The following is a 21,370-nucleotide window of genomic DNA, read 5'->3' on the forward strand; positions in this document are numbered from 1 at the left end:
TCCAACACTGTCCTGTGGTGGAACGCCCACCTGAGCCAGGTCCCAGACAGAACGCAGCTTTCAGAATCCTTTCCTGGCTGGCTGAGTAACTGGCCGGATGGATGGATAGTCGGACGGATGGACGGACGGACGGACGGATGGATGGATGGACGGACGGACGGACGGACGGACGGATGGATGGATGGATGGATGGATGGATGGATGGAGCATAACTGCATCTACTCCACAGAGCCAGCCTGAGTCACCCTATCTGTTTCCCCTCACTCCTCACACCCCAGGCTGTCACTTGGCTTTCCTAAAAGCCTCCCACTTGCCCATGAAGTCCTCAAATTGTCTTTTTGGACCCTTGAACAGCAGCTAGCACTAGCCCTCCCCCCAGTCACCTCCCTGCACTGAACCTTGAATTGATAAAGTGGGTGTGACCCTCAGGAAATTGCTCATTATTTGCCATTAGTGCCTCTGAGTGCGTGCCTTCCCATTACCCCATATCTTTGCATATTTATAGTCCTCCGTTCTTTCACTCCTCCCTCCCTCTTCCCTTCCTCCTTTCTTCCCTCTGTCCTGGGAACTGGTTGAACCAGAGTACAACCTGCTCATCTGCCTCTGGCGGAGCAGCTGCAGGAGCTGAGACGTGCTGAGTTGCAAGCAGAGCAGCAGAGCCAAGGCTTGGGAGGCTAGGCTGGCGCGCTACGCTGCGGGGCGCTGCTGAGGGCGAGCATTGGACCGGCCACCTCCCCGAGGCCCATGCGGGGTTCTATACAGCCCGCGGCTCGCTCATGAGACCACTGCGGTGCGGGGAGAGGACCCAAGGCATCCCGCTGGGGCTGCTCGCGTTCTGGGTGACTGCTGCCCGCTGTCTGCAGAGTAAGTGCCTGATTGGGAGACCTCGTAGGTGGGAGCAACATGGAGGGTGGGAAGAACATCGCTGGAAGGAACGTCCCCTATGGTGCTGTCGGGAGGCCAAGGTGATGCGGGCTAGTCTCATTTCACCGCCTCTAAGCTGGCGGGGCGCAGCTGGAGAGTCCTAGGCCGAGCCAAGGCTCTCTCAGTGCTCTGGGCCGCTGTGGCTGCTGCTGTCAAAGCAGGAAGCCGTCCTGGAGATAACTCGCTCCCTGCCGGGCCCTGGCCTCCTGGGCAGCAATTTTTATTTTCTTTCTGAAAATAACCAGGCTGCAAACCCCAGGGTGCTCACTGTCACTCTCTGGTGGTAGACCCTCCTTGGGTTTCCTGGGTCCTATGGATCTCCCTTAACATGCAGCAGACTTCCAGGTAGCCTGGGGCTCAGGAAAAGAGGTCGTGGGGTTCACTGGAGCATGAGACCAGAGAAGGTGCCCTGTGAGGCAGCACTAGAATGGTGAGTCAGAATGTGGTACACATTGAACATCATCTATAGACACGAAAGATTATAGTGCAATTCTCTTCTTGTTCAAGGACTAACATTATTACCATTACCATCTTATGGGTCAGTTCATGGAGGTTTAGAGAAGCCAGAGACGGGTGGCTGGAGTTAAGAGGGCTGGTGGGGAAAGCAGATCTTCATCAAGCGCCTTTGTTCACAGATTCTTGGGATCCACAAACTTCCTAACCATTTAGCCCATATGAAATGAGAGCCTCTTTTTCTGTGTTCTACAAGTGCTGCAACTGAGGCACGGGAAGGCAACACTGCTCAGGGAAGGTGACTACCTACCTAGCGTGCGGTGAAGCCAAGGCTCAAACAGCTTCTAGGTCTTTTCTTGGAGACCAGCCTTTGTATTTGTAAGACTCAGTAAGACTGGGCTGAGATGGCTGGGCTGTGGCTTCTGCCGCTGGGGGGCCTGGACTTAGCCCCTTGTTAATCCATCAGGTAGGAATCTTGACAGTGATCTTTCCCGTTGTTTTCCCAAGTACAAGTTTCTTGTCACCATTCTTGCTCTTGGTACAGCCGTCTGTCTGTGATGTTCAGAGGGTAATATCCAGAGCCTGACTTCTCCCTGCAGGAAGCAGGCCACAGTAGGATACAGTGGTTAACAATTTTTCCTTTGACGTGGCCTTTGAAGGAGGTAGGTGCTGCCTTCTGGGAACACTTAGAACCCAGATTTGGGAAACCAGAGGACTCTCTGCAAAGGAACCCACACTTACCTGGTCCTAGCAGTTAGATGGGAGCCACCATGACAGTGTGACATGTAAGCCTGAGGAGTAGGTGAAAGTCTGTGTCACCTGGTGACTGTCTCCTGCCCGGCTGTCACCAGGCAGGTCAGTACTGTCCGCTCTGATGAGCCCTGAGTCTGCCCCTCTCCAACCAGGAGCAGCTCTTCCCAAATGCCGAGTGGGTGTGAGCCTGCTTGGAGGGGGCCTGTGCTGGAGGCCAACCCAGCAATGTGGAGAGGGCCTCTCCTCTCCTCACCAGCTCCCTGCATCCTCTGCCTCCTCAGCTTCTGCCAAAGGCTGGGGTATAACTCAATGGCAACTCTTTTCTAGCATGAACAAGGCCCTGTGCTTGGCACCTAGCACGGTTAACAAGAAACCATAAATAATATAAAAGAAGGAAGAAAGTGAGAGCAAGAAGCTGCCTTCAAAAAAAAAAAAAAAAAAAAAAAAAAAAAAGCCTGTGTTACAACATGTCCCCAAACACAAGATTCCTGTATTTGGAAGCGTTTGCTCTCTCAATGGTGGTGTTAGGGACTAAATATATCCCCCAGATGCATTGGTTGAAACCTCTGATGTGGCGTTAGTCCCCACTGTGGTGAGACTAGTGTCCTTATCAAAGAGAACTCAGAACTCTTTCTCTGCTGGTGGGGACACAGTGAACAATTTAATAAGCCAGGAAGAGGGTGTTCGCTTAACTATAAATGTCTTGCCAGTGAGAGCACTCAGCAGGCAAAGGTACTGGGACTCACAAGGTGAGGAGAGCGGACTGGCTCCTGTAAGTTTATCCAGGGACCTCCACAGAGTCCATGCACCCAGGCACACACACACAAATAGGATGCACACAAGTAAATAAGTAAATGTAAAAATAATTTTAAATTAAAATATAGTATGACTATAGATGTATTGGGGGGTCTGTATTAAATACGTTGGATCTTGCACTTCCTGTCCTCCAAGACTGAGAGGGGAAAATAAACCCCCGCACTTCAGTCATCCAGTCCATAGACTCTTAACTGCAGCCCACACTAGACAACTTGTACTGCCAAGTGCGGAGCTAGTGTCATGAGCATGTAGAGCTGTAGATGGCGCTGTAGAGCCAGTTACTGGGTGGAGCTGGAGAAGTTTTCAGTATACTAGAAACGTGGGTTGGAAGGGAGGTTCAGGTGAGGTCTTACAGAGAAATAAGGAGTGTTCTTGGACAGTGCGGAGGAAATTCCTGTGCAGTAGTGAAGATCCGGGCTGAGCTGCCTTTGTGCGTCAGTGTTCTGAGGAAGGTAGAAGTCGAGAGTGGGGCGGCTGCTTATTTAGCTGAGGAGATTTCTAACCAAAGTGTTGGAGAAGGGGCTTTCTCACTCCTGGCTGCTCATAGCAAATCCAAGAGGAAATGAGAAATTGAGCTGGGCATGGTGGTGCACTTAGGAGGCCAGCGTGGTCTCCATTATGAGCTCTAGGCCAACTAAGACTACATAGTAAGATCGTGTCTCAAAACAAACAAACAAACAAACAAACAAGCCAGATCTTAAAGATTTGGCTGTAACCTGCCTGTAGTGTAAAATAATAATACTAAAGGTATATTAGGAAGAGAGTGGCAAGGGTGTGGTGAACAGCCCCAGTAAGTATGGGTGTGAATGCACACACTAATCAGCCACCCCAACAGAAACTCTGCCAATCTCAACTGACAGGGCCAGGACAAAGTGAAGGAAGAATGTGGGTTCTTATCCTGCTTGACTAACTCATGGGGCTGCGCAACTGTAGACATGTTCTTCCAAACAGGAAAGTAACCAGGACTGATTAAGAGACCAGGGCTTTGAACCAGGACTGCCTTGGTTCAAAGGAGAGAGAAGAGGACATAGTTTCAGTGTCAACTGCTCTGACAGTGGACACAGGTCAACTGGAGAATGTCAGGGGTCACCTAAGTGTGTCAAAAGGCAAGTCATCAAACCCAAGAATCTAGTCTTAGCAGTGTGTCTTACTGAGCTTGGAAGCCATCATCGCCCCTGGCCTCCCTTCAGTTTCTTTCCAATGAAATGATAATCTCCCTGTCCAGGTGGTCACATCACTGTATTTTGGGACATGTCACTTCCGTAGTTCCCAGTGCATAGCCAAAAAGAGCCTGGCTTCAGGATGACTTATCCCTGGCATCTCACCCACATCTGCCTTAGAGAACTTTTAACTAAGACTTCAAAGTTAACTTTAGAGTTGTTTCCAAAATGGGTTCATATTTTCAAGGCTACTGAGATAAAATATATGTGGTTTTTATGTAGAATGAATATGAGTTTAGGAGACCAGAAATGGAAGATATAAATTGAATATATGCCCACAAACAGAAAAAAATGAAAATCTACTTTCTCTCTGTTATGTTGGGATAGCACGACAGTGACAGCCCAAAGGCCAACAGGAGAGACCTCCCTCATCAAGGACCTCAGATAACCTGGACCTGGGTTTTCCTCGAGGGAAAGTCTAGTCATGCTATTAAGATGGGGATACATCCTGAGACTTGCATTATCAGCTGATCTCAGTGTGATGAGAACATCTTACAGGGTGCTCACAGGAACCAAGGTGTCTCTTATGTCACCAGAGGATATGCTCTCATGAGTCATAATCATGTGTGTGGTCCATCATTACATGGTATGCACCTGTGCATCATTACGTCGTATTCACATAGATAGCTAAAGCGGAGTAGGAAGAGAGACAATTGTTAAGTTTAAAGCATCAAAATGATTTTCTCTTTACTGATTCCCTAGCCTGCTAGATATCAGTCAGGGAACACAGAAATGAAAAACGGGATCAGACAGGGAGCAACAGGCACAGAGCATGTCTTGTCCACATGTCTATCCAGTTGAGAATCCATGCTGGTCTTTCTGTCACAGGGGGTAGCTAAAGCCTGCCCCTTGCTGACCCAGAGAAGCCCTTCTGTGAAGAATCCCCAGATGGCAGAGAGAAGTCTCCAAGGCTCAGTGCCAGCCCCAACCTTGTAAGCCCTGAGTTCACAGGGCCAGGACAGTGAGGAACGGGACTCAGTGCTTCCTCTGCAAGTTGCTTATGAAGACAGGTGCACAAACAAACAAACAAACAAACCTTTTGGGGAACTAGAATGACTGGCTCATGGTGGTCAGCAGTACTGACTGCTTTTCCAGAGGTTCATTTGGCAGCACTCACGTGGTGGCTCATAATCACCTACTGTAACTCCACTTCTAAGGAAATCCAATGGCCTCTTCTGGCCTCCATGGGCACCAGGTTGCACATGGGATGCGTATACATTCATGAAGACAAGACACGCATACACAGACTACAATAAAGCAAATAAGTAATTTTTCAAAAGAAAGGCAGGTGCCTATGCACTACCCCACACCAGTAAAACCAGCATTGCCAAGGGCAGGGAGACTGTGTGGTTCTGCCTTTGAGTTTCTCCAGCTAAAGTGTGGCCAGGCAGAGCAAGTCTCTCTTGGACAATTGTCCATCAGTCTGGTCCTAGGGGAAGAACCAGCCAAGAAGTACTCAGGTGTCTCCTACTTTTGATTCTTAGAACACCCGCCATTGTGTCTTAGAGTCTCGATTGTTGTGTGGTTTGAGCCACACAGTCTTATAAAGACTTTCCAATGGGGCTTAGGGTAGGAAATGACTCTATTTTGCTTTGGTCTCACTTGTCTCAGAAGTTCTTGAACACTTACTGCCACTGGCCATCAGGAGCTGGAAGTTCTGAGGGACCTGCTGGGCAAAGTGTAATCCCAAGGGTGAGTTACATCACTAGCACTGGACATTGAGATTGGGGCTCAGTTTGGAATGGGAAGGATTGTTTTAATGAGGAAGCCTTGAAGGCTAAGTAGGTGGGCAGCGAAAGCTCGAGCTGCAGGAATCATGGGCAGCCTCCCGGCGCTAGCACAGTCATGAGGAGACTTTTCTTTAGCTCTGCTAGACTTTGTGCTTCTGTGTGTCAGTCTCCTGTTCTGTACAGGACCGTGTGGTACTTTCCCAGCTCAGGAAATCCGTCACATGGAAAAGTCACTTGCCAATCACACTTCTCTCAGAATGCATGTTGTCACTAAGCAACAATGCCCATATGTTCCTTTCTTGATGCAGGTTTCTGGGGAGCCAAGTCTAGGGGACCTCAGGCCTGTCAGGCACTAGCCCAGTCCTCAGTGAGTCTACACCTGCTCCCTCTTCTGCTCAACACCCTGCCAGACGGAACTTGGGAAGGTCATGGATCTTGGGTGGAAGTTGTTGGGGTGAACCCTAGTGCTAGAGAAGGAGGGAGAGATAGCCCTGGACACAGAGTGCCGGTGCCAGGACCTAACAGGAAGCTCTTTTTGCCTGCCCATCTCTACAGACAACCTAATGTTAAAAGACTCAAGCCAAGGCCTGGAAACAGAACCCCATCGTCCCCTCCTTCCCCCTTCATCCAGCCTTGGACAGTCTTGGTGATGAGAGTCCAGATACTCTTGAGCTAGAACTTTTCTCCTTGGTGTTAGAGGAGTTAGACACAGAGTAGAGGCTTGAGATGAAGGCACTGAGAAAAATTACCTTTCAGGGTATAAGGTATAGTAGAGGAGTTGTTGAATGTCACAGATAGAGTGCCAGGCCTCTAAAACCAGAGGGGCTTCAGTTTCGTATTGAACAAAAGGAGCTGTCAGAATTACAGGTTTGGAGGCCTGGGGGGTGGGGGGGCAGTCCCATACATAATGGTTAATATGTAGCCCCACAGTATGTGTACGTGGCTGGGTTGCCTTTGATTTCCATGTGGCAGAGGAAATGGGAATGGGCTGCAAGGCTGCAGCAGGCATTTCCTGTCAGCTCCCCACACCTGCGCCTGGAAAAAGGCTGCAGCAGGTGTGGCCCAATCTGTAAGGCAACAAACAACTCCTGATATAACAGGGTTAAAGTTCAATTCAGTTTAGCGGCCCCGGGGAACTGGCCCGACAGACAGAACAGGTCACACTTAGGGCAGTCCTTGAAGAGAGAAAACGACCCTGAGACCAGGGAGTGGTGAGTTGAGCTGAGTTAAAGAGATAAGGCCCACTGGGACCCGGCCCATAGTCTGGGTGACTGGAGTTGAGGGTGAAGAGGAATCATGGGAGACAGAGGTGGAAAAGAAAGCTGGAACCAGCATTGAGGCCTTCCACAATCAAGACAATTCCGCACTTGGGAAACTAAATACCTCAGGACTCCTGAGGCTAAAGCCAGAGAGGCAATCAGCCGGCCTCCTTCCCACCTTCCACAGCTGGACCACTTACGAAAGTCACTGAATGGAACTTAAAGCTGAGATGTGGGAGGGTTGTAAAGAGCTCTGCTCCAGGCTCTCCCGGCTTTTGTTGGTTGCTGGCAGTCTCCGGTATTCCTTGGCTTGTGCACCACATCTCAGCTTCCACCTACCTGCACGAGATGATTTCGCTCTGGATCCAAATCTCTTTTTAAAAAGACAGCAGGTCAGTTGTGTCCAGGCCAATTGAGCCCACTCAGGTGACCTCATTTTGACTTGATGGCCTCTGTAAATGCACAGTCTCTAAAGATCATACATATACTAAGACAGGCTAGGATGCCACCATATCTCTTGGGGGGACACCATTTAAACTTTAACAGGCAGATAAGAAGGGTGGAACTCTGGGTAGGGCACACGTCTTGGAAAGCTTTTCCAGTGTAGCCTATAACTCCCAACAGCCCTTCCCAGGTCTGTGGTCACTACTGCTCCACATCTTCAAACTCCATCTGATGGAGTCTAAAACATACTTTGTTAATCCACCAAAGGATGAACTTAACACCCATGCCACATGAGTGTGGTGGATAGGATCAGAGCAGCCCTGGATGGAAGGCAAAGGAGGCCCCGTGCCCCTGGAATTAATTGTCCCTGGGGGTCCAGTTCTCTTCCCTACATGGTGGTTTTCTTTGACTCATTCACTGACTGCCAGGCCATAAAAATCCCTAATTACCAATGTGGAGGTAGCAGCTGAGAGTGCTGAAGGGATTTGTAGAGTCTCCCCACTAAGGTAAATCAGCCAAAACAGCTGGATACCTCAGCAAAGTATAGTATGCAAGAACTAGCTGAGCCGGGCATGGTGGCGCCCATGCACCACTTTAATCCCAGCACTCGGGAGGCAGAGGCAGGCAGATTTCTGAGTTCGAGGCCAGCCTGGTCTACAAAGTGAGTTCCAGGACAGTCAGAGCTATACAGAGAAACCCTGTCTCAAAAACAAAAAACAAACAAAACAAAACAAACAAACAAACAAAAAGAACTGGCTGCCAAAGTGGGAAGGTGCCTAGAGACCAAACTAAAAGCACAGAACAGCGTAGGCTCCTATGAGATAGTGGGATCTGTAAGCCCATAGATGGGATGTATGGGTTATATGCTTACCTGACAAAGACAGGCTAGAGATGGAGAGTTGCTAGAGTGTCTGCCCCATATACAAAACCCTTGGTCAACCTCTATCTAGCCAGTATAAAGTGGGCATGGTAGTGTATGACTATAATCTCTGCAGTACAGAGGTAGAGGCAGGAAGGAACAGGGTTCAAGGTCTCATAGTGATTTGAAGGACAGAAGGATAAGGAGATCAAAGCTATATAGTGAGTTCAAGGACAACCTGGGTCACTTGAGAACCTGTCTCAAAAAAGCAGGAACAGGAAGAGACAGAGGAGGCCAAAGGCAAATTGGAACATACGGGGTTTCACAAAAAAGAAGAAAAGCAAACTATGGAACTGAAATGCCAGTCAAGAAATAACCTAGTGTCAGGAGCAGATTGCCGTTCTTGGCTGGCTGAATAGCTTTGTTCCCTCTATTAGGTTTCCTGTAAAAGTATCTTTTATTCACCTGTTCTAATTGTCACCTTGGAGGCTCACTGCCTCTGTCTGCTAACCTAGGCAGTCCTGAAAGCCTCTACCCTCCTTTTAATCTAATACAGGCCTAGAATGTTTTTAGCCCCTGAGACTTGCTATTGAATAAGCTCACCCTTTCTAGTTCTTCCTGATCTCTGAATGGCTGATTCAACTTAGCTGTTTTAGCTCAAACTCCTCTCCAAGCTGACTGATTCAATCTGGTTTCTCTCAGCTTCTCTTGAATTGTTCTGCTTGGCCTCAGACTAACTCTGGCAATTTGTTCTAATCTTCTGGCTCCTTCTCATTGTCTGGCTAGTTCTGTCTTCACTTGTGTATAGCTTGTTTTCTGTCTGCAACCTATCTCTGTACAACTGTCCCAGTAAACGTGTTATGAAATATAATGGGGCAAGGAGATTCCTGGCAGGCCTATGCCAAGGTATGCCCCTGAGTACTTATGTCATGCAACAGATCTGATGTAAAGGGGATTTGTTGAGGGAAGGGAGAGACATGAGGACCTGGAGAAGGAGACAAACAGATTGGAGCAGAGCCATGAGGGTAGAGAAGGTGGGGAAGCACAGAGAAGGACAGAAAGGAGGAGAGAGATAATGTGCAGAGCAGAGAGAGAGAGAGAGCTGGGGTGGTGGACAATCCTTTTATATGCAGCTCACATATAAAGGGCTTGGTGGTGGTGGCAGGCAGGTGGTGGTATAAGCCATTGCTAGGTCCCTGGGAGGAGCCTAGTGGAATTGCAAACAAAACCTGCCTCTTTCTTTCTCTCTCTCTCTCTCTCTCTCTCTCTCTTACTCTCTCTCTCTTTCTTTCTCTCTGCACTGCTCTCTTAAGTAACTTCCCTTTCCTCTCTCTTCTCATAAGAGTTTAGCGTATCCTATTCTGTCAAATCTTTCTCTGATTCAGCACTTTGTCTGCCCCTCAGTTAGATGTTACTTTCCAACATGGGTGCTTCCTTCTACAAACTAACTTTACCTTCATTGTTTGAGATTAAAGGTGTGTACTAAGGGCTGAGTCACACCACAACTAGAAACAGGTTTTCTCAGTAAATAACATAACCTCCATTTTCAATGTGATCAAATATCCTGTAACAGCTTCAAACATGTGCCAGCATGAGTTGATGAGTTTGTAACTAAGATGGCTGCAGTCATGTCAAGCTAGATCCTCTACTGCAGTCTTCTGCACTGCGTGTAATCCCCGTCTTCCATAGCTGGCATTTGCCCCTTTGTCAGCTGGCATACTCCTTCACTCTCAGCCCTGTTCCTGTGAGTAAGGCAAGCCCTGGTAGAAGATGACACAGAGCTGACCTCTTCTGTAAGGCTGAGGAATGTCCTTGTCAGGGTCAGGAGCAGAAGTTTGCCTGTTTTCTTTGTTTTAAAAACTGTGGGGATTTTTCTGGGCATGGTGGTGAGTTCCAGGCCAACTGGGGCAGCATAATGAAACCCTAATTCAAAGGTGGGGGCATGGAGTTGAGATTTTTCCTGGTATATTTTCTGCAGTCTGAGGTGTATGGCACAGTGTCTTGCAGTTGGCATCCTTTAAGCAGAACTTCCTGCACCCCTGCCTATCACTTACACTTTACTTCTTGGAGCATAGAGTCCTGGGCTTGGCCATTGCAGCTTTGCTTTGATTCCTCCTAACACACCAGGCCTGTGAAGTGACTATAGATAGCCATTATATCAATCACCATTACAGATGAAAAACAGAGGCCTAGTCTTGGATTAGCCATAACTTGGCCAAAGTCACAACAGTAACAGAGAGTAGGGTGGTACTGGAACCTACCTCTGCTGACTCATCTCATTTAAAGGCCTTGATTCCCTGATGGGATTCCCTGGGCTTGTCTCCATGTATGGCCACCATCTGCAAGAAAGCAAGGTTTGGGGCTCTGTGGGAATCACACATAGGAGCAGGGGCTGTATGCTTGTATTCACACAGGGCTCATTGCTTATTTTAGTCACAGCAAAGGAAACAAATTGGGTCCTGATCTTCAGCCACAGGGACCTGAGATCCATTTTTATTCCAGCTTGGCCTAGTCCTGCATTCTGCACCGCATACCTGCAGGCCAGCTGCATAACCCATTAAGGGGAGACCACTGTTCAGTAAGTCCTATCCATGTGCCAGTGTACCTCAGGATTCCTGGGGTGCAACATAGACCAAGCAGGCTAAACTACCGTCTAAAGAGAGAGGGGTGTCCAGTAGTCACACAGTAAGGACATACAGCCCAAGGGGTGTGGTGATGGAAAAGAGCCTTAGGAGAAGCTGGGATAGGCTTTCCAAGCTGGCTTCCACCTATTTACTATCAACAGTAAGGCTGAGTATAACTTCTGTACACACCCTGACAACTTAATGTTATCAAAGTTCTTTATCTTTGCCAGTCTGATAACAACCAGAGTCTTTGGACTTCTCACCTTTGGTTTCCTTGAACTGTGATATGGATCTGGGGCCCACAGATGCTGTTCATAGGCAGTGAAAGTTTGCTATTTTAGAGTGATTTTTCTTATTGAGATAAAAATTTTGAGCTTTGTTGAAGGGGGCTGTCTGGTCCCCCCGCACTGAAGCCTATCTCTGTCCAGAGTGTTTGGGTGACTTTCCAAGATCATGAATCAGCAACATGGTGGGGACTCCTGAAGGGTGAGCTGAACTTTAGTTTCTTAGTAACGAGATTCCGATGAGCACTCACAAGAGGCTGAGGTACCCCTTAAACTAATGTGAGCATGTCAGCCATTAGTGTGATTCTTGGCAGCCACAATAGCCGGCCAGTGTTTAGTTGCTTTCATTCAAAGGTGTCTTCTAAATTCTAGCCTTGCCTGGGTGGCAGAAACTGGCCAAGACACGAGTATTTTAGCTGCTACTTAAAATTTTGGGTCTCCTCAAATTGTCAACAGTTCAGCAAGCACGACCTGCTTGCAGCCATTTGTCCACCTTCAGAGCACACGACCTCCACCAGGCACAGTGCCAGGCCCTGTGCTGTGCACTAGAATGTTCCAAATGAGAATCTCCAAGGCTACCAATAGGCTGGTGGTCGCCCAGCACCCTTGTCTGTCCGTGACCTCAACACACACAGTGAGCTGCACAGAGGGCAAGTGTGTCACGAGCTCTAACTTTCCAGCAATCACTGCTCTTGTCTGAGGTCAGAAGCACAGGAAATGCAGATAAAGATAGAGAAGACAGTCACAAACCGGGCGGAGCTGCAGGGAGACCCCGCCTCCCCCAGTGACTGGCTTTGTGGGCCTGTTAGTGATTCTCATTTGAAAGGTTTCTCAGCCCTTTGGTTAAGAAAAAGTGGAAAAGAAAAGAAAAAGCAGGGTGTAGTAGCACACAGGTCGATAAATCCCAGGCATAAGGATCAAGAGTTTGAAGCCAGCCTGCACATTATAGAACTGTCCCTCAAAATAAAATAAAATCAATGATTCTAGATGATTTAATGTAAAAGCTTGCATAGTTGTACAAACCTGTACTCCTAGCACTCAGAGGGAGAGGGATCCCTGCAAGTTCAAAGCCAGGTGTATAAAGCAAATTCCAGGCCAGCCAGGGCCACATAGCAGAACCCCGCCTCACACAAGTGACTAGATAGCTAGATTGATTGATTGATTGATAATGGAGGAATAGATAGATTGATAGATGATGGGTAGACAAATGATAAATAGATTAAGAAATGGTGGATGATAGTAGATAATTGATAAATTACAGATAGAAAATAGAGGATTGATGGATGATAGACACATACATACATACAAACATACATATATACATATATGCATACATACAGATAAAATAGATGATAGATGATAAACATATTGAGAGATGATAAATGATAAATTGATAGATATATTGATGACAGATAATAGATAGGTGAGTGATAGATTACCAGTAGATGGATGATAGTAGGTAGAAGAGTGATAGGTTACAGATAGAGGATAAATAGGGATAGTAAACAGATAGATGATAGATAAATAATAATAAATAGATAATAAATAACAAGAACTGGTGATAGATGATAGTTATATACATAAGTGCTTAGATGCTAGATAGATAATTAAAAAAGCAGATAGAGAAATACATAGATGCATACATATATAATACATAGACAAATGGACAGACAGCTTGTAAAGTACACTGAGCATAGAAATCCTGGATTCTAGCCTGGTAAGAGCTCTGCAGGTAAAAGCACTTTATTTATGCAAGCTAGAGGACCTAAACTGGATGCCCAGAGCCAACTCCCAGGAGGCTTCTCCGACCTACACTACATATACACATATTCTCTCTCTCTCTCTCTCTCTCTCTCTCTCTCTCTCCCTCTCCCTCTCCCTCTCCCTCTCCCTCTCCCTCTCCCTCTCCCTCTCCCTCTCCCCCTCCCCCTCCCCCTCTCCCCTTCCCTCCCCCCCTCTCTCCCTCTCCCTCCCCCTCTTCCCCCCTCCCTTTTCTTCTCTCTCTCTCTCTCTCTCTCTCTCTCTCTCTCTCTCTCTCTCTCACACACACACACACACACACACAAATAAACCCTTGCTGGGCGTGGTGATGAACGCCTTTAATCCCAGCACTCCAGAGGCAGAGGCAGGCAGATTTCTGAGTTCAAGGCCAGCCTGGTCTACGAAGTGAGTTCCAGGACAGCCAGGGCTACACAGAGAAACCCTGTCTTGAAAAAACAAAAACAAAACCAACCAAACAAACAACCAAACAAACAAACAAAAAACCAAATAAACCCTTACTACCAGTCCCACCTCCCACACACTGGTTGTCTGATGAGCCTAATCTTCCCAAGCGCCAAGCAGCAGCTTTCCTGGGAGGAAAAGCTGACACTTCTCACGGCCACTCACATAGTCATTGACTCAACAGACATGATGGATCAGCCACTGTGTACTCCGAATTGTGCTGAGTACAGGTGTCCGGCCTCCAAGGCTGACCTGGAATTTGACCTCCGTTTTCTTATTTATTCCAGAAGTCTAAACTCTGCTCTGTGTTCTTTGTTAAAGGATAACTAACTGTGTCAAACCGGCCTGAGAGAGAATGGTCAGCAGTCATGAGTGGTGGGTCCTTAGTGAGCTAAAGTGCTCCAACCCTGAACAACTTCTGTGGTTTGCATCAGTATTGTAGCTTGGGGTGAAGGGCGGCTTCCTGAAGGAGCCTCGAGCCCCAGCAGAGGCAGCTTTCAGCAGAGTCCAGTGTCCTTTGAGGAAAAGTCCTGGCAGAGGCTGCAAGCTGTGCTCTTTGAATTCCCATTGAAAGGGAGGTTGGTCAGGAAGCGTCTTTATACTTGGAGAGGCTGAGATCCACCTGAGCATAGCACTAGGCCAAGCTTCTGTCCCAAAGGTAGCCATGTGGCCACCACAAGTGGTGGAGCACTGGATTCAAGAAGCCCAATAGCTCTAGGTGGCTTCCTTAAATTCTGCATTTCGGAGAGCTTGCCAGGGACCCTCAAAGGGCTCCTCACCAGTCTGGCTTGGTGCCACAATCATTCGTGTTTCTCATTCTTTGGCTCTGAAACATGAGGGTCCTTGTTAAACTGTAATCGGTTCAAAACAATGCTGAAAAACCAACTTAAAGGACATTTAACAGACCTGAAGACACTCCCATTTGGGCTAAATGTAAGTTAAGTTCTAGGACATTTTACATGATAGCAGAATATGACAGAGTCAACTCAAAGAAATAAATCCACGTGTCTACAGGAACTCTAAGAAGAGCACATTCATCCCTCTTGAATTTCAGACGGGGCTCCCTAAGTAGCTCCGCCTGGCCCAGGACTTGTGCTGCAGTTCAGGCTGCCTGAAGTTTCCCATGCTTTGGCCTAACTTCCCTAAATTCTGGGATTGTAGGCCACTATGCCCATCTTGAGAAACAGCTTTCTTTTTGCACTGGGCTGGGACTGGGGGCACGCACACCACATTGCATGCATGAGGTCTGACTCTTCTATCTTGTTTGAGTCAATTCTTGAGAAATAGCTTTTATTATTATTTTTTTTTATTTTTGTTTTACAGAATAGTACTAGCCAATAAATTTAGAAGAAAGGTGGAATTTGATATATCATGGGATTACAGCTGTAGCCATCTATGGAGTAGCTAACAATGTGAGGTGCAGCGGTGAATGTCAAAGCCTCCAAATGCTCGGAGTTGCCCAACAAGGTGGCCATGTGGTCTCTAGAGAAAAGGGTGACGTGCCAATCACGACTCAAGTCCCCCAGCCACTGGACAGACTTCTAATGTTTGTCTTCTGGGTTGGTGCAAAATGAAAACTTCACTTTTACAGTGGTTTTACTTTGTTTCCAAACAAATCTAGACTGAAATGTTTTAAAATGATGTCATGAAAGTCTCACGCCATTTCTAAGGGGGAAGCTTTGCCGGATTCGAGAGGATAACAAGGCATAAGGACCAAATGCAGAGAGTAGATTCTGAGTAGGAACACAATGGGTCATCCTGTGAACAGATAAGGAACTTGGAAGATACCCTGGACACTAGGAAGTAGTGGGGCCAGAGAGACAGCTCAGTAGGTAGAGGTGCTTGCCACCCACCAGCACTGACAATCTGTTTGATCCCCAAGACTCACATGGTGGAAGGAAAGAGCTGACCCCCACAAGCTGTCCTCTGACCTCCGTGCCTGCACCATAGCACACACTGCAAATACACACACAGCCCCATCTGTAAATACATTAGCATAGACTAAGAAAATGGTGTTATCCCAAAGCTAAATCTCAGGAGTGAGTGGCAGCGTTCATGTGACTTAGAACATCTGCTCTCAAGAGAAGCCTCAGGGTGCCTGTCATGTACTTGCTTCAGTTCAGTCCCTGAGACTGCTCTGCTCGCCAGATGCCAATCAAAACCCCAGGTTGGGGCTGGAGAGATGGTGCATCTGTTAAGACTTGCTGCTTCTGCAGAGGTTCTGTTGTCAGGATGCTGCTCGCATCTGTAACTCCAGTTTCAGGGGATCTGACACCCTTTTGTGGCCTCTGCAGTACCATGTGAACATGGTGCATAGACATATGTGCAGACAGTCCCCACACACAAAGCAGACACTTATTTCTGATTTTTAAAAGTCCCAGGTTCTCCCCCATGCTTTCAACTGCCTGGCCCACTCTTGGTGCTCAACCAGTCTGCTAGGACAGCTCATAAGACATGTAGAAACACTTTCCATACATTTACCCAGTCACGGGGAGCTTACACGGGCTGCAGGTGGGCACCAGAGGAAGACACAGGAGACGGGGTGTGGGAGGGCTTCAGAACTTTTTACCCTTTCTGGGTGAGCACTCCTGCGGGCATCTGTGTGTTTAGCTTTCCAGAGCACCCAGAGCACTGTCCTTCACGTGTTTGCAAACGATTCTCCATGTGGGCACAGAGCACTGGGGAGCAGCTTATCCCTTAGCCCCTGCCCTCCCTGGAGGCTAGAAGAGGTGCTCAAAGCTCCAGCATTCCAGTCACTCCTTCCCTTTCCTGGTGACCAGTCCCATTCCTGAAGCTAGCTAGGAGTCGCTGGTCACCAGTTGTGTCATGGGTATACAAAGACCTCCTCCCTACCCCCCACCCCCCCACCCCCCGTACCCTGTTGCCCCCATCTCTCTGGATGGTCCAGGGCTTTAGGAGTTGGGTTGACAGGACGTGGTGGCAGAAATCAGATAAATATTCTTGCATGATAATATTAGAAGGAGAGAGTATATGCACTCCTGTTTCTTGGCAGAATCACTCTAGAAAGCCGTTATTACCATTTTAAGATTTCTTTTTACTGTGCTTATTTAGTTTGTGTGGAGAAGGTGCACATGCTCAGTGGACAACGTGAAGGAATCAGTTCTCTCCTACCATGTGGGTCTCAGGGACTGGGCTCAGACCATCAGGCCTGGTGACAAGTTCCCTAACTCCCTATCTCAGTGGCCCTCCTACCCATTTTTTAAAGCATGAAATCCCTTGCCTTGTTTTAGTTACCCAGACATCCCAGGATATGGGTACAAGGCTACTATTGTCAGTGGCAGAGGACAATAGAAAGGGTCTGGAAATGTTACATGTTGGGTTACCTACAACCGACAGCATGGATCCAGGGCAGCCAGGCACCAGAAGATGAGAGAGCTAAACGGGAAAGAAAGGTGGGAACTAAGGGCCTTAGGTAGGGTTTTCACTGCTGTGCTATAACACCGTGACCAATAAGCAGCTTAGGAAGGAAAGGGCTTACATCACTCACTTCCACATCACAGTCCATCTTTGAAGGAAGCCAAGGCAGGAGATGAGGCAGAGGGGAACCCTGCTTACCAGCAAGCCCATGGCTTGCTCAGCCTGCTTCCTTCTACACTCCAGAACCAATCCAGAGGTGACACCACCCACAGTGGGCAGGGCCCTCCCACATCAATCATCTAGGGTCTTGATGAGCAGAGAATGTCTATGGTTTTAGAGCTTCATTGTAGAGAGGCAGAGAGAAAGAGAGAAGGTAGAAAGAGGGAGAGGGGAGGGAAGTGGGTAGGAGAGAGAGAGAGAGAGAGAGAGAGAGAGAGAGAGAGAGAGAAAAGGAGGGCTAGAGAGGAGAGTAAGAAAGGTGAGAGCTTAAAGAGAGCGAGGAGGGGCCAAGCAGTTCCTTTTATAGTGGGCTGGGCTATCTTGCTGTTGCCAGGTAACTGTGGGGAGGAGCATACCTGGCTATAGTCAGGTAACTGTGGGGGTGGAGTCTAGCCAGAATGCCAGGAGCTTGAGACATTGTCTGCGTGACTGATAGTAACACACCTCTCCTGCAGGGGCTGTGGGAGCAGTAACTTCGACAGGAGCCAGGGGTCCAGGAGACATGATCAAACACCTTCTGTCCCATCGGGTCCCCCAGGGTTCTAGATCTTTGCTGGACTGGAGACCAGGCTGTCTGTGCACAGCCCACTGCCCCACAACTGATCTCCTAGTTGAGCCATAATATAAATGTTTGAGCTTCGAAGTCAGTCACCCTTGCATAAACCTGCAGAGTGACCCTGGGCAGGCTTTTTAGTCGTGAGCCTGAGGCTTAACCACTGATTAACTGGCAATGGATTATGGGAGACTTCAATAGTATGGGGCCTGGTGCATGGTGTACACTGTATAACATAGTACCTATTATAGTATTTGTGAAACACACCTGTTCAATGGAGGCACTGCTATTCCCTTACACACTCAGCAGAAATCTCTGCTTTATCCAACCTCATAGCGACACCTAGTTGGTCATTATGCTCAGGCCCAGGTACTTCCTAACACAAGTCCTTTTTAATTCCCCATCTCTCTCTTTCAGTTATCACCTGGTGGCCTCTCTTGTTCCCACTCTTACCCATTAGCCCCCAGGCTGATTTCCTTGCAGATATTAGCATCATGACTGGGCTTAAGGTACTCTGCAGTTCCCATGATGCCTGAGTTCCCGACACTGTCAGTTTAGACTCCCACCCAGTTCTCTTGCTTTTCATCCTAAGCCCTGCCCAGTGTTCCTTGCCTTTCAGTGCTGACCACTCTCAACACACCCTCAGGACAGACACTGGAGCTCTTTTCACCTCTGCCAAAAATGCCTACCTCGTATTTTCCTTCACAGGGACTACCTCCTCTTACTTGTCCATTGGGTCTGAGCTCAAATGTGATTTCCTCAGAGAAGTCTTCCAAACCATTGTATACCCCCTCCACTGCTCACAGTTACCCTAGCTTATCGGCAGTGCACTGGCCACTACCTAGCAGCAGGCTGTTTTGTTTACTGGTCCCTAGTGTTCTGGCCCTCGCTGAATATAGAGCAGAACTGGGCAGCCGTGACTGCTTACCTGGCATATGTTACTATAGGTGCGCATGAAGAAACTGATTAGTAAGCTGGTTCATGTGTGCCCTACAGGCCAGGGGGTGTCACTGTACATTCCACAGTCGGCCATCAACGCCACTGTCCAACAAGATATCCTGTTGTCAGTGGACTACATCTGCCATGGCGTGCCCACTATTGAGTGGAAGTACACTCCTAACTGGGGTGTGCAGAGGATCGTGGAGTGGAAACCAGGGACCCCAGCCAATGTCTCCCAAAGCCACAGAGACAGAGTCTGCACCTTTGACAATGGCTCCATCCAGCTTTTCAATGTGAGTGTGAAGGATTCTGGCTACTACATCGTCACTGTCACAGAGCATCCGGGGAGCAGCCAGTCTGGCACCATCTTGCTGCGTGTGTCTGGTAAGAGAGCCCCAGGGCCCCCTGAGCTACAGGCACAGGTGGGCGACATTGTGGTATTAAGAGAGACCTTGCCTCCCCTCCTGTCCCACCGCAGAGATCCGCTATGAAGACCTCCACTTCGTTGCTGTCTTCTTTGCTCTGCTTGCTGCCGTGGCTGTGGTGCTAATCAGCCTCATGTGGGTTTGCAATCAGTGTGCGTATAAATTCCAAAGGAAGAGGAGGTACAAACTCAAAGGTAATGCTTTGGGCCGGGTGGTAATCCCTTCATGCGTTGGAGGCCAGAGGTGGCTCCTGTTACCTCATTCACACTAAGAAAAACCACTGGGTGACAGATTTTCAACCTCTTGAGTATGTGGGTGTATGCATGTGTGTGTGTGTAAGTCGGAGGTCAATATTAGGTGTCTTCCTCAAGCACACTCCACTCCTGATTTTTGAAGCAAATAATTTTCTCTGACTAGGAGATCACGAATTGGCTAGACTGGCTGGCTGATAATTCCCGGAATCTGCCTGTTTCCATCTACACCCTGCGCATAAGGATTACAGACGTGTGCCCTGGAATTCTTACGTGGGTTCTGGGGCTCTGAATTCAGGTCTTTATGATCGTGCATTTAACCAAAAGAGGTTGCCTTTGACTTGTCTCTTGCTTTGCAGAAAGCACCACTGAGGAGATTGAGATGAAAGAAGTTGAGTGTTAGCCAAGACTGTGCCCAATTACATTGCTACCTCAAGAGAAAAACAGTATTTTCCAGTCGAAGGAACAAACAGAGCCCATCCTTGCTGCAGCTCCCATACCCCTTTCCCAGTGAGACAGCTGGCAGATAAAGAAGCTGACCGTGGGCCTGGAGGGGATGGCTTACTTATATAAGCCAGTTCTAGGAGTCGCCTGTAGTTCAAAGCAACATCTGAGACTTTCAACCAGGAACTTTCCTTGGTTTCAGCTTCAGGGCCATGCTAACCCTTAAAACAGGCAGGCACCAGCTACCACACTGCAGTCCCACATTGCCCTGCTGAAGCAGCTACTGTCTCCAGAGCCGGCGTGTCTGCAGAGGGGCCGATGTGCAGCTTTCCGTGCCTCTGTGCTCCTGTCTAATGTGCAAACGGTGGCACCGTCCTCCTCCCCATGTTATATCCCATAAACGTGAGCAAGCCTGAGGCTCTGACAATCTGATGAGGTAAAGTGAACTGTACCTCACAGGGAGCAGTTGAGTGCACAAAGGGCCCAGCTCTGGGCACAGGGAGCAGCAAACATCAATCTCATCCTCCCTCATACGAAGTTACCTGAGTAGCCTAAACTTGGGTTACTATGAGAAAAAGGTGGCTTACGCTGACCGGGGTAGCTGGATGGGCAGTACACCAGTAGAATCTGTACGGCTTCATCCATTCGATCAGCAACACTTCAGGTCCCCAGTCAGGTCCCAGGCAGAGGAGTGTGTGCTATTCACCTACCTCATATGGCATCAGGAGAAGCCAGTATTAGCCTAGATCTCTCAGAGGCATTAAGCAAAGCAAGCGAGGGCTGGAGAGATGCTGGCTGTTAAAGGCTAGGCTCACAATGAAAAATATAAGAAAAGCATGCAAACCATTGAAGGATCTGGAAAGTTAGTTGAGAAAGTGCAATATTGCATAACAAAGGTTAAAATGCCCTGGGATGGGACTGGAGAGAAAGGAGGCTCAGCTCCTAAGAGCACTTGCTGTTCTCCCAGAGGACCCTGACTCAATTCCATGAACCACATGGTATAACTCCGGTTCCACAGAATGCCTCGCTCTTCTGGCCCCCATGGGCATTGCATGCACACAGTGCACACATATATGTGATGGTAAAACATTCATACATGTGAAAAATAAAATTTAAAAATTAAATCTAAGCAAGTTTGTTTTTCAGTGACCTGGGTTATCAGGGCTCCAGCTGAGCTTGGGGTTTGGGTCTCTGTTGGCCTTGGCTTGCAGACTCTCAGACTGTTGTCAGGGCTACCTGATAGGGTCTGCTTCCCAGCTTCCATTTACCAAGCTCTAGCTGCAAGCATCCACTCCCTTCTTGCTTCTGATACACAGCTACAGCTCAGTGCTACCACCACTCCAACCATGATGGAAGCTGAGGTCAGTGGTTGTGTGCAGGGCCTTGGCTGCAGATCCATGCACACAAACGTAAAGGGGGTACTAGAATATTTCTTTTCCTTTCAGGTTCCCAATGCCTAAATCTTTTTTTACTTTCTATGTTTCCCATGTGACAGATAAGGAACTGTTGCAAAAATTCCTTTTTTCAGGAGACAAAAACATTGGCTCCCTCTCTACTTCCTCAGGCCTCAAC

General features: G+C 48.2%; 1 protein-coding gene and 1 long non-coding RNA gene across 6 annotated transcripts; one reads left to right on the forward strand and one right to left on the reverse strand.

Moving 5' to 3' along the window:
• The first annotated feature begins 406 nt into the window (after positions 1–406).
• Positions 407–20,927, forward strand: Vstm5 (V-set and transmembrane domain containing 5). Of its 5 annotated transcripts, XR_870538.3 has the most exons (5): positions 407–864; positions 18,736–19,062; positions 19,157–19,297; positions 19,521–19,627; positions 19,714–20,927. XR_870538.3 is itself a non-coding variant. In XM_011242596.3 (4 exons), the coding sequence occupies exons 1-4, from the start codon at positions 777–779 to the stop codon at positions 19,550–19,552; spliced, it is 588 nt and encodes a 195-aa protein (XP_011240898.1). In that variant the 5' UTR covers positions 407–776; the 3' UTR covers positions 19,553–20,927. The 5 variants fall into 5 exon arrangements, 3 of the variants coding, with proteins under 3 accessions (XP_011240898.1, XP_011240897.1, NP_081231.1); XR_379133.3 differs by having other exon boundaries at positions 19,157–19,627; positions 19,714–19,803; XM_011242596.3 differs by having other exon boundaries at positions 19,521–20,927.
• On the reverse strand, positions 2,589–13,884 carry Gm51702. The gene is made up of 3 exons (XR_003948285.1): positions 13,755–13,884; positions 10,720–10,797; positions 2,589–7,494 (listed from the first exon to the last, which is right to left on the reverse strand). It is a non-coding gene; the product is annotated as a predicted gene, 51702 (long non-coding RNA).
• Positions 20,928–21,370: the final 443 nt, after the last annotated feature.

The sequence above is a fragment of the Mus musculus genome, chromosome 9 (genome assembly GCF_000001635.26).
Source record: "Mus musculus strain C57BL/6J chromosome 9, GRCm38.p6 C57BL/6J".
NCBI classification, from domain to species: domain Eukaryota; kingdom Metazoa; phylum Chordata; class Mammalia; order Rodentia; family Muridae; genus Mus; species Mus musculus.

Coding starts and splice junctions, on each gene's coding strand:
- Vstm5 (XM_011242595.3), top strand. CDS start 777: ATGAGACCACTGCGGTGCGGGGAGAGGACCCAAGGCATCCCGCTGGGG. Junction 865..18,735: donor TGCTGCCCGCTGTCTGCAGA/GTAAGTGCCTGA, acceptor TGTGCCCTACAG/GCCAGGGGGTGTCACTGTAC. Junction 19,063..19,156: donor CATCTTGCTGCGTGTGTCTG/GTAAGAGAGCCC, acceptor GTCCCACCGCAG/AGATCCGCTATGAAGACCTC.